This window comes from Narcine bancroftii, chromosome 4 (assembly GCF_036971445.1).
Source record: "Narcine bancroftii isolate sNarBan1 chromosome 4, sNarBan1.hap1, whole genome shotgun sequence".
NCBI classification, from domain to species: domain Eukaryota; kingdom Metazoa; phylum Chordata; class Chondrichthyes; order Torpediniformes; family Narcinidae; genus Narcine; species Narcine bancroftii.
The window spans coordinates 48,129,852-48,142,806 of record NC_091472.1 but is presented as its reverse complement, the minus strand read 5'-3'; the positions used below and the strand labels follow the sequence as shown (position 1 = coordinate 48,142,806).

General features: G+C 41.7%; 1 protein-coding gene across 13 annotated transcripts in view; it reads left to right on the top strand.

The window, feature by feature from the left end:
• LOC138760542 (serine/threonine-protein kinase MARK1-like) overlaps window positions 1-12,955 on the top strand; it is a 302,067-nt gene that overhangs the window by 280,180 nt on the left and 8,932 nt on the right. For 12 of the 13 annotated variants that reach the window (XM_069931242.1, XM_069931237.1, XM_069931240.1 and 9 more), the window contains 2 exons: window positions 3,993-4,169; window positions 5,084-5,344. In XM_069931242.1, coding sequence (XP_069787343.1) covers window positions 3,993-4,169; window positions 5,084-5,344 — 438 coding nt within the window. The remainder of the gene's footprint in view (window positions 1-3,992; window positions 4,170-5,083; window positions 5,345-12,955) is intronic. The other variant, XM_069931246.1, reaches the window with a different exon arrangement.

The following is a 12,955-nucleotide window of genomic DNA, read 5'->3' as shown; positions in this document are numbered from 1 at the left end:
ACTTTGGATGTCTGACAGAGCGTGCAGGTCTTGGCCCACTGAATGACCTGTTTCCAGAGGCTGTACCAGATGAACCTACTGGCCACCATTTTAACAGAAGTCCTGATGGCTGGGTGCACCAGGTTTTGCACCGTGTTGAAGATCTGCCATCTCCATGCTGCCAGCACAATGGGGTGGGGTTTGCTGATGGAGTCATCACAGAGGAGCGTCTGGTTACCAGGGTTGATGGTGACATCCTCCAGTCTGAGCTCAGAAACTGCCATCCTGTATGCCGGGATCTCAGGGTCTTCTGGGTGTGGCTTGACTTGAGCTGTATAGGGTGTTCCCTGAGATGGGGTCTGGACAGACTCGATCGAGGAGCGGGACAGTGCATCGGCCACCACATTGGTTTTATCTGCAAATGTCCGTGATGAACTCAGACACGTATGAGAGGTGTCACTGCTGCCTGGCTGACCACAGGTCCAACACTTTATGGAAGGCAAAAATTAACAGTTTATGGTCCAGGAAAACTTTGAATTGTCTACCTTCCAAAAAGTATCTGAAGTGCCTGACTACCAAATATTGCGCCAATAGCTCCCAGTATTTGAGTTCGGGTGGCTGGAGTTGCCTGCTAAAGAAGGGAACTCCGTTAGAATCTGCATAAATGCGTTGACGGACAAAGTAACGGAGTCAAGGTGGGGGGCAGGTAACTTGGCTTTCCCTAGGGGCATTATTTAAAAAGTTCTGGCATGCACCAAACGCTTCCCTTTAGGGCTCGCAGGAAGTCTGCTCCCAGGAGCAGTTCCACCACAGCCACAATCGTGAATGTCCATGTGAACCAGTTGCTGCCGAAGCGGGGAAGGTCAGTGTGGGTGCCGAAAATTTGTATGGTGGTGCTGTTCACTGCCCTCATTGCCAGGCCTGGCTTGCTGTCTGGGTGTCATAAGGCGGGGGGAGGACACTTATTTCAGCACCAGTGTCAATGAGGAAACACCTTCTGAACAGAGAGTCCCACACATGGAGGAGGCTGTCACGTTGGCCAACCCCCACAGCCATTAACGACAGTTGGCCATGGCATTTCCCTGGCGGCATCGATGGAAGATGGTAATTATTGGTGATAGTAACAGTACTATTGGGTAGGGGAGTCCACTTGCCTCTCCACTTGTTGTGGCCTTGTTGTCAGCTGTGTGCGGGTCCTAGTGATCTGCTCCACCAAGGCACCATTTTCTTTCTTTGCTCTCCAGAGCACATCCACCCTCGTTGCAACTTTCCTTAGGTCGCTGAAGTCCTCATCAGTGAGCAAGGGTTAGATATCCTCGAGCAGCTGCTGCAGGAAAATCTGCTCAAAGTGCAGGTAAGACCTGTGACCTTCACCAAGGGCAAGCATCTCGCTCACGAGGGCAGATGGCGCCCTGTCCCCCAGTTCATCCATTTGCAACAATCGGATGACGTGCTTGAGCTGTGAGAGCCCGAAGGTGCGGATTAATTTGCCTTGCTCCAGAGGTTGTTGCAGGAAGTTGATGACCCTTGCTGCCATGTCCTGGTCAAGCAAGCTCACCATGTGTAGTAACGTGTGCTGTCAGCGGTGATCTGTTGGAGGTGGAACTAGGCCTTGGACTGTTCAAACCACATGTGGCTGCGATGCCCAGAATGTCATCTTTGGGTCCAACTGCCAGGGTCACCAATGTAGTGTGTGTTCTACTGCAAAGTGTGGAAAGAACAACACACACCCAAGAAGTCGAAGTCAAAGTTTATTGCACTGGCAGCTCTGCTTATATTTTTTCCCCATTGCTGATGACAGGAGTGATGTCACAGCAGTGGCAACCTTGGATTGGTTGGCGTTCCTGTTTGTTGCTCGTTGTTTCCTGCTGTGCGGGTTGTCACCTGGGATGAAGATCATTGGCCCCCACAGGGTCTGCATGGTCGCCGTGTTCATCGGCCATCTGTGTACCGGGTTGCATCGTGGTTAGCGGGCCACTACAGTTTTTTGTTTGCTTAATGCTAAAGAAGTGAGCATTGTGCACAACTAACAAATTTCAAAAATGGTGCATGTAGTTGCAACTATAACCATTATCTTCTTTCATAAATGATGTGCAGTAAAGTTCTGAGAAAAGAGATTATCTGAGATGCTGTCTGATTAAAAAAGAAGTCTGCAGTTGAACGGGAAAATGGTAATGAATTCAAAATAGTTTACATGTTAGTTTTGTTGAGAATGTTATTTTTTAAGAGCGGTTATCTATTTGTTCATCAAAGAAGCATGGTGGATGTTCTTTGGACAAGGAAGTTTGCTAATAGAGTTGAGACTCCTGATTTAAAGTGAATTTCACATCACGGTAAAGAATTTGCTTAAAGAAGTTATAGTGAGTAATGTTGAATGAATGTCTCTTGAACTAGGAACATAGGAACATAGGAAGTAGGAACAGGAGTAGGCCAAAAATGGCCCATCGAGCCTGCTCCACCATTCAATACGATCATGGCTGATCTAATTTATGACTATCTGAATTGATATAGTAGTTCCCCAGGTGATCAATTATAAATAACCAATATTAGTGGCTCAGTTTCAAAATGTGCATGAAGAAAAATTGGAGTGAAACACAGAAGTCTCCAGTTGCTGTGATTGTAGTAAAAATACAAAAATGCTGTAGGAACTCAGCAGGTCTCACAGTCCATAGGAGATAAAGATATATGACCAACATTTCAAGCCTGCCCCCTTCTTCAAGATGGGATAATCTCTCAGGGTAGTTAGACAGACAAATGTCAGATCCAGAATGTGATCTTGCTTGGGATGAACTGATTCAGTTACAAGGAGGGGCCAGATAATCTGAGTTGGTTTTCCTTCAAATAGAGAAGGCTAATAGAGATGTAAAAAATTATGAGAGCAAATGTAGAGTAGAAAGTAGGAAATATTTCCCATAGTAGATGTGTCTAAAGCTAGAGGATGTAGGTTTAGGGTGAAGAGCAATAGATTTGGAGTAAAGCCAGATGTTGGTTGAAATCTGGAATACACAGATGGTGGAGACAAATAATCTCTCAATATTTTAAATTTACCTGGTTTAGCACCTGAATTGCTGGGGCATAAAATGCTAGTGTCCAAATGCTGATGAATGGGATTAGTATATGATGGTCAGCATGGAAATGGTGGCCAGAGTGCCTGATTCAATGCTGTGAGGCTCGAGAGAAATGAATCCATAAAATTATGGAATGTATGTTATGGAGAGGAAAGAATGTTGACATAAAATGTTAAACAGGAAAGTCTGCAGACACTGTAGTGCAATGCCCAAAAAGTGCTGGAAAACTCAGCAGGTTATGCAGCATCTGTAGAAAGGAAGGGGTAGCCAACACTTTGGGCATGAGCCTTCACAAAATGTTAGTTACCCTTTGCATCCTTTGCTGCTGTGATTTGCTATCCTGTTGAGTCCACTCCCAGCTCCTTTGGTGCCCAATGTTGGTCTACAGCTCCCCAAGAGACTGCACTTTCTTGGGCTGGGCTGATGAGCAGTGGTGCTGCTTTTATGGGAATGAACCTCCGCAAGTCTTCTATATAATTAAAACCTGCTTCTGTCCCTGTTCTACAATTTCAACCTCTATGGAGCTGTCTGCAGGACAGCCAAGCAGTACAACCCACCAGAGGAGCGCAGCAAAACCCGTTTGCATACCCTGCACTCCCTCCCACCCCCCAGTTCATCCCGGGTCCACATCAGTGGCAGCATTGCCATTATGGCAGCTGCAACAGCGCTATTGTCCTGATTATGTGGCTGTTTGCAGAATAAAGAACACATTAAAATGTGTTACATTATTTATGCCAGAATATATGGTTTACACTGTAGATTATTGAGCAAATGAGGTTTTATCTACCGATCTTTGCTCATCTAGGATGCAGGGTTGAAATTGAGGCCGTTATAAGTATGTACAGCAAGGATCGATGACTGACCCGAAATAAAATAAACTTTACTTCACCCTGGTATTTTCTGTTACAATTTGGCTTCCGTCTTTCTTTTGCCTTAACCCATAAGCCTAATTGAAATGTCTGCTTGTGCAAGCAGTACTTCCACATCCATCGCAAGTTCTGCAGGATCTTCTGGCGTACCATCAGCACGTCCTCGACATCAAAAATCCATGTCAGCTTCTGGTCATCCAATTAAAGTCACTCTGCCTTCCATAGAAGATGGTAGTGAAGGTTATCGACCCAGGTAAATATTTACAAGATTCCAAACATAGAATGTGTCGGCAAAATAAGAAACTGAGTCAAGGATCCTGATTTTATTTTTGAAAAAAGAATCCTACCTGAAAATTTCTTTTGTCTTTTAGATGCAATGCAGTCTGCAAAGTATTCACTGTCCTTTTAGATTTGAGAATTGTAGTTTGCAGTGTTTTTGTCCAAATTGAAGTTGTAACACAGAAGAAAATCTTCCCTTGTAGTGTAATAAGAATATACAGTAATTGAAATTTGAGCCTATATACTGATTACTATTCATAGGTTTGTTTTTAAGCATCATATTTTTTCAGAAGTTGATAACTTAAGGTGGTATATTTATTTTGGCATCCTCAGATAACTAAATTTCTGATATCCCCTTTTCTCATTCTCTGTATCAGTAGAAGCAAATCTTGAATATTTTTAAAAAACCCAGAAATGTTTGAAAGAAGAGTTTTCCAGATTCTGTGGAATGAAAAAGAGTTAACATTTCAAGTTAATGATATTTCAAAATAATAAACTCTTATGTACAGATATGACCAATTGTAAATGATGTAGTTTGAAAAATTGATTTAAAAAAAAGAGACAAGTATATTCCTTGTATTTGGTTCTTGTATTGTATTATAGACGAGGCTTCACATGCACGAACGTTAAATGTGGAATAAAATTAATTCTCAATTTATCAAGTTCTTAGTGGTCTATTAAATTTCACCACAAAAGATATCCGTATAACATATTTAAGCCACTATATTTTCAAGCCAAACTACATCTTTCTTAGGCTTATAATAAAAATTGTAGAGAAAATGTATTGAATAAGAGAACATTTTTGAGCAAACTGGATACAATTAAAAATAGTTATTTAGAAACACATAGTTGATTACAACCTGTCCCATGTTTTCTTTCCAAATCCAGCACTGCAGCCCAAAGGGTACCTGCTGCTTCCCCTTCTGCACATAGCATTAGCACGACAACTCCAGATCGAACCCGGTTCCCACGAGGTAGCTCTAGCAGAAGTACTTTTCACGGTGGGCAATTAAGGGAACGCCATACTGCCACGTACAATGGACCACCAGCTTCACCAACACTGTCACATGACACCGGTGCCCTTTCGCATGCTCGAAGAGGAACTTCAACTGGTATAATCAGCAAGATCACATCCAAATTTGCTCGCAGGTCGGTTTTCAAATTTCTCTCAACTTTAACAATCCTTTTATCTTTTCAAATATAGGTAACAAAAAAATTGGAGTAACAACCAAAATACAACCCACCCCAACTAATTTGGAGGAAGATACCATTTTCTGGCAGCTGACATACACTTTGGTTCTAAACCAGAAACAGTCATTTGAGAAGCATGTGTAATTTTGCTCGCAGTAAGATGAATGAAGAGTTAATATTTATAAAAAAATGTATGTGAAGATATTCAACAGTAAAAATGTTAACTAGCTTTCCCTTATTTTTTAAATTGTATCAGTATCTCAATCACCAGTGGAAGATCCATCATCATACCTCGTCACTTCCTTCATATCATTCTATAATTTTCAAACCTTTAGTAGACAACTTTTCAAGGCTGTTATCATAATGGCAGATTGTCATCGTTTGTTTACAATGGACCTTACTAATACTTGTGCATATTTTCTCCAATTGAAGAATATACTGTAATTTAAATCCTTTTAACTTCTGTTAGTTTCAGAAGAGCTTTGACATTAAAATCATCTACAGCACAGAAACAGGCCCCTTCGGCCCTTGTGCCAACCCATTTTTTTGCCTTATCCCACTGACCTACACCCAGTCAATAGCCCTCCGTACCTCTCCCATCCATGTACCTCTCCAAATTCTTCTTAAATGTTAAAATTGAGCCCTCATTCACCACCTCAGCTGGCAGCTTGTTCGACACCATGCTCCCCCCCGTCATGTTCTCCTAAACTTTTCTCCTTTTACTCTTAACACATGTCCTTTGGGTGGTATCTCAGTTTACCTACATTTACTCTATCTATCCCCCTTATAATTTTAAATACTATCAAATCTCCCCTCATTCTTCTGCACTCCAGGGAATAACGTCCTAACCTGTTTAACCTTTCCCTGAAACTCAGTTTCTGAAGTCCAGGCAACGTCCTAGTAAATATTTCCTGCACTCTTTCAATCTTATTGATATCTTTCTTCCTGTAGTTAGGTGACCAAAATTGCACACAATACTGCAACTTTACCATAACCAGAAGAAATAGTTGCCAGCAGGGTCAGTTCTGTCATTTAAGAGGAGGTTAGATGAGTACATGGATGTGAGGGGGTTGGAGGGTTATGGGCATGGGAGTGGGTAAGTGGAACTAGTGGATTTTCTTGTAAATAGTTGTGGACTAGAAGGGCCAATATGGCGTGTTTCTTACTGTAAATTGTTCTATGGTTATAACATCCCACCTCCTAAACTCAATACTTTGATTTATAAAGGCCAATATGCCAAAAGCTCTCTTTACAACCCTATCCACCTGCGACACCACTTTCAGGGAATTATGTATCTGTATTTCCAGGTCCCTTTGTTCTACCACACTCCTCAGTGCCCTGCTTGATTCAGAGGTGCAAATAGGTGCAATTTGATCACATCACAAATTTGAGCTCTTCAATTATTTATTGTAAGAGGTATCTGTATATACAATTAAGCATTTATTGTGAACTTAGCCAACTTTTAGAAACTATGTGATGATGTGCAGACTTTTCTTCATTGTATTAAACTGCACAAATATTTTGTCCAATTAAATATTTATGTCTTTCTGTGACAGTAACAAACACAGGACTATTGGCATTTGGCTTTCAAGATTGCATCTTTTTAATGTGTTTTCTTCTTTGAAATCCTATTTTTATTATTAACATGCATGTAAAACAATGGATTCAGCTGAGGACAGACATATCCATGTGGGATTTGTGAAGGGAATTGAAATGGCTGTCCATCACCTTCTCAAGTAGAGTCCTTCATGCAGCAATCTCCCCCGGTAAAAAAAACCTTCCTGCGATCCACTCAAAACCCTCTGATTTAAAGAAAACAAATAAAGCTGATCCAGTCTCTCCACATATCTGAAACATCCCTTCTCAGGAAACCTCATGGTGAATCTCCTCTGCATCTTCTTCAGTACAATTAAATCCTTCCTATTGTGTGATGTCTAGAACTATGCACAATAGTCTAGCTTTAGTCAAACCAACTGTGACCCATCTAATAACAGGATTCCTGTTTGCCTTTCACATCATCTTCTATAGCTGTGATCTTTTGACTACACTAAGGTCCCTTTGATCTTTAATACTCTCTTAGTCTCTGCCATACATACATGTGTACGTCCTACCCTTACCAGATCTCCACTCCCTTCCTCAAAATCCATCAATTCACACTTAGCAGGATTTAATACCTTCTGTTCAGCTCCTGAATAATTTAGGTTTCAGATTTATTATCAGAGTACATACATGACATCATTCTTTTTTCCTGTGGGTGAGGCAGAATTACTAATTGGTAGTGCAAAAAAAACTGCCCTCAATGTACGTTTTTAAAAAAAAAGAAATGTAAACAAACTGCAATACAGAGAAGAAAAAAATCAATGAAGTGCAAAAGTCAGAGTCCTTAAATTAGTCACTGATTGAGTTTGTTCTTAAGGAGTCTGATGGTGGAGGAGCAGCAGCTGTACCTGAACCTGAACCTGAACCTGAAAGAGGCACCTATACCTCTTTCCTGATGGTAGCAGTGAGAACAGAGAGTGTGCTGGGATATGTGGATCCTTGATTGCTGCTGCTCTCCGACGGCAGCGTTCCCCGTAGATAGTCTCGATGGTGGGGACAGTTTTGCCTGTAATGTCCTGGACTGTGTCCACTACCTTTTGCAGGGTATTCACCCTATGTTAAAGTGAAGGTGGTTTTCCTTAATATCAAGTATATTGTATTTGTAATGACAAAGAGAAATTGTGTATTTTGATTTATAAACTAAAATTATTGGGCACAATGATTGCTTCTACAGCAGTATTTTGCACCTTCTTCCCAAATGCTTTGCGGGGAAGTACGAGCCTATGTTATCAGTCAGTGTTATCCTTCCATTTGCATTATGTTGCTTCACTTTGCTCTATTTTGTTATACAATCCGGTCACTCGTTTATTCTACAATAAATGTCAACTCTGCAAATGAATCAGTCATATGATCCATTCTTAGTTTATTTAACAAATCTTTCCTAAAGCCATTGCATTATGTGCATGATAATTACAGTATTTTATGACAGAATTAGGTTAAGAAAACGAGATTAAATAAATGTCCTTGCACAATTTCCTGTTCCCACTTACTGTTTATTCCTCCTCATTGTTTGAATTTTAACCTTGCTGCTGAGACCATCCTTTGAATATAACCACATTAATTGTGATTTAAAGTTTTCTGAAATGCTTTTGTTTATAGTGCACAATGTCATCATGCAATTAAATTGTTGCATTGCAGTGAAGTTTTGTTGCTTTTTATGCAAAAAGAGAAGGCAGTGTGCTCCAACAACACCTTGTAGATAATATACAAGAGTATTCATTGTCTATATTTCTCAATCGTGGTGTTTGTTTCCAAAAATGTTATTGGCAAGATATTTTCTTGCATTCTGAAATGCCTGAGGGAAATTACAAAGAATTACCTCAAAATTGTGTGTTGGTCATTGATTTTTAAACAATTCTTAAGTGGTATATATGGATTTTAGTAAGGCATTTGATAAGGTTCCCCCATAAGACACTCGTTCAGAAAATCCCAAGGAATGGGATCCATGGAACCTTGTCTGTGTGGATTCAGAATCAGCTTGCCTGTAGAATAGTAGTAGACTACTGAATAGTAGTAGACAGAAAGTACTCTGCCTGGAGGTCAGTGACTACTGGAGGGACCTGATCTGGGACCCTTGCTCTTTGTGATTTTTATGAATAACCTGGATGCAGAAGTAGAGGGATGGTCAGTAAGTTTGCAGGTGATATGAAGATTGGAGCTGTGGATAGCGCCAGTGCCCGACTAATTTGCGCCCTAGGTAAGGCCAAAAAAAAACATTTGCACACACACCCCCCCCCCCAAAAAAAATTGCCAACTTTGAGTTTCAAAAACAGGTGTTTTGTAGTAAAGATGAAAAACACAAAACTTGAAACCGCTACATTTATTTTAAATTGCAAGAATAAGTAATACATCAATCTTTTATTATCTTTCTCAAATACAAAAGAAAATATTTTGACACAAATCATTTTGAACTAAAGCGCAACAACCTTTTACTTCACCTTTAAGTTATACTCCTTCCAGTGTCCATTTTTTCCCACAAGAATGATGCGGTATGAAAATCCCCCTTTGGTCCATCAAGTTTGCTCTGACTTTCCTGTAGCCATTTTTACATATTATGCTATTCCCTTTTTTTTATTATCCCACATTTCTATCATTTTCACCCAGATTCTACCACTCACTTCCACTCTACAGCAATGACCAATAATCAACCTGGCCACATCTTTGAGATTCAAGAGGAAATTGAAGCATCCAGAGGAAGCTCACATGATCACAGAGAGAATGTGCAAACTGCACACAGACAGGGCCAGAGTTCAGGGCAGAAGCGGAATCACTGGAGTTGTGAGGTAGAAGCTCTATTAATTGTACCACCGTGAGACTTCAACTTCTTCTTTGGCTTGGCTTCGCGGACGAAGATTTATGGAGGGGGTAAAAAGTCCATGTCAGCTGCAGGCTCGTTTGTGGCTGACAAGTCCGATGCGGGACAGGCAGACACGATTGCAGCGGTTGCAGGGGAAAATTGGTTGGTTGGGGTTGGGTGTTGGGTTTTTCCTCCTTTGCCTTTTGTCAGTGAGGTGGGCTCTGCGGTCTTCTTCAAAGGAGGTTGCTGCCCGCCAAACTGTGAGGCGCCAAGATGCACGGTTTGAGGCGTTATCAGCCCACTGGCGGTGGTCAATGTGGCAGGCACCAAGAGATTTCTTTAGGCAGTCGTTGTACCTTTTCTTTGGTGCACCTCTGTCACGGTGGCCAGTGGAGAGCTCGCCATATAACACGATCTTGGGAAGGCGATGGTCCTCCATTCTGGAGACGTGACCCATCCAGCGCAGCTGGATCTTCAGCAGCGTGGACTCGATGCTGTCGACCTCTGCCATCTCGAGTACTTCGACGTTAGGGATGTAAGCGCTCCAATGGATGTTGAGGATGGAGCGGAGACAACGCTGGTGGAAGCGTTCTAGGAGCCGTAGGTGGTGCCGGTAGAGGACCCATGATTCGGAGCCGAACAGGAGTGTGGGTATGACAACGGCTCTGTATACGCTTATCTTTGTGAGGTTTTTCAGATGGTTGTTTTTCCAGACTCTTTTGTGTAGTCTTCCAAAGGCGCTATTTGCCTTGGCGAGTCTGTTGTCTATCTCATTGTCGATCCTTGCATCTGATGAAATGGTGCAGCCGAGATAGGTAAACTGGTTGACCGTTTTGAGTTTTGTGTGCCCGATGGAGATGTGGGGGGGCTGGTAGTCATGGTGGGGAGCTGGCTGATGGAGGACCTCAGTTTTTTTCAGGCTGACTTCCAGGCCAAACATTTTGGCAGTTTCCGCAATTACATGTCTCTTGAAGAACTGCCTAGAAGGAGAGTATCTCTATATTGCACAACAACAACTGTGAGAACTTGTAATACATTGATGGAGAACCCTGAGCAAAATGTAACTGTATAATTTCAGCATGGCTTTACACATGGAAATTCAAGAATGCTTTTCTGTTAGTATGCCTTTTGAATTTCTCATGTTTTATGAAACTTTGACAAATAGGACAAAAAAAAATCATTAATATAACAACAAAAATAGCATGGAGTAATTGCTGGAGTTGATTTCTTTTAAGAATTTATATATTTTTTATTTCTCATCTATGCAGAATTTATAATTCAGCTATTATAAACCAGCCTTAACAAGTTACCCTGGGCTATCTTGGTCTCGTATCTGCTTGGTTCCTCTTCTCATGAATTATGATCCTTTAAAAAGGGGCTAGTCATGGACTGACCAACTTTTCTTGATGAAGTGTTAATAAATTGCCAAAACCAATGTTAGAATAATTGCATAAACCAATGTTACAATAAATGTAAATGCCTCACTTATTCAAACAGCCAAATACATATTTAGACTTACATAAGACTCCCCTCAGCAGTTGGCCAAGAGCTCCCGATCCAGACTCAGAAACTTGGGAGTTGAGAGCTCCAATGTAGGCCGAAGAGAGGGTTCGGAGTTGGGCATCAGGAGCTCCAAGCTCCTGTGACCGGAGCTCACGATGCCAAACTCTGAACCCTCCCCTTGGCCTTCACCAGAGCCCCCAACGCCAAACTCCGAACCTTCCACTCAACAGTCAGCCTACAGGCTCACACTGGAACTCCTGACGCCAACTCTGAACCCATCCCTTGGCCTACCTGAACTGCAGTGCACAATTTGCTTTCTTCAACAGTGCCCCTCTGAGTCCTGCACCCTAGGCGACTGCCTAGTTTGTCTTATGGCAGCGCCGACCTTGGGTGTAGTGGATAATGATTGTTATGTCTCTGTGTTACTTGGGAGGCTTCAAATAACAAAAGAGAGTTTGTTCACTGATGTCTTCCACCATTTCAGTTAACTGTTCACATACTCACATATACATAGGCCCCACAGTGGTGCACTACAATTACAACAGTGAGAAGGGTGTATTCCTACGCAGTTACAAAATAGTTCACATTATCCTGACGATATGACATCCTTCCTTCTAAAGAAAAATAAATATTTCACGTTCTTTATCACTTTCTTTCCAGTGCAACTTAAGTAATTGAACTTGTACACTAATTTATTTACACAACTTTTTAAATAGTTCTTAACAATATTGCACTGGAGGCAGTATGTTGCTTCGCCATCTTGTGGATTTGGTTGCGACTGTTGGGCTCTGTGTTGCTGGTACATATGTAGTTGATGTAGCTTGTTGTGCTTCACCTGACAACAGCTGTGTTGATGTTTCAGTATTAGTGATTGTGGTCTCTTCATTTGATACCTCACTTGATACTAGTGTTGCAGGCTTTGCTGGTATTAAAGCTTTCTGCTTCGTCACATCTTGTGTCAGCCGGATGTGAATTCTGTTCCTCCTCAGCTGATTGCCAAAGTCTGTCTTGACAATGTATGATCTTGGTGACTCAGCTTCTCTGATGACCTTTGCTGAGGTCCATGTTTTCAACATCAGCTCTTAAATAGGCACATGCTAACCGCTGAAGATTTCTGGCAATATTTGTTATAATGCTGGCATCCTTCTTCTTGCGTGTCTCCCAGTCTTCTTCTGGTTTCCTCCTGGTCTTCTGGAGGGTGTATTTTGCTTGGCAGAGTAGTTTTACATCTCCTTCCATTTAGAAGTTCTGCCGGGAACTTCATGTCAGCCTTTAAAAGTGTTGCTCATAATGATGGAAGAGCTAGGTCTGGGTCTTCTTTTGTTTTGCAACATTTAACTAGTGTGTGTTTTACAGTTTGCACTTGTCTTTCAATGAACCCATGACCTTTGGGGTACTATGGGGATGATGTAGTGATAACAAACCCATACTCTGAAGCCAGCTTTCTGAATCCTTGTGACGTGAACTGTGTTCCATTGTCACATATTACTTGCTCGCATATTCCTTGTTCAGCAAGGAGCACTCCCATTTCTGATGTGATAGTTGACACTCTCAGGTCTTTCACCCTTTAGAAGAATGGAAACTTAGAGTAGTTACAGGCTATTATTAAATACTACTCTTGATTTTAGGTGAACAAGGCTGCTCCCACTGTGTGCCATGGCCTGGCAGGT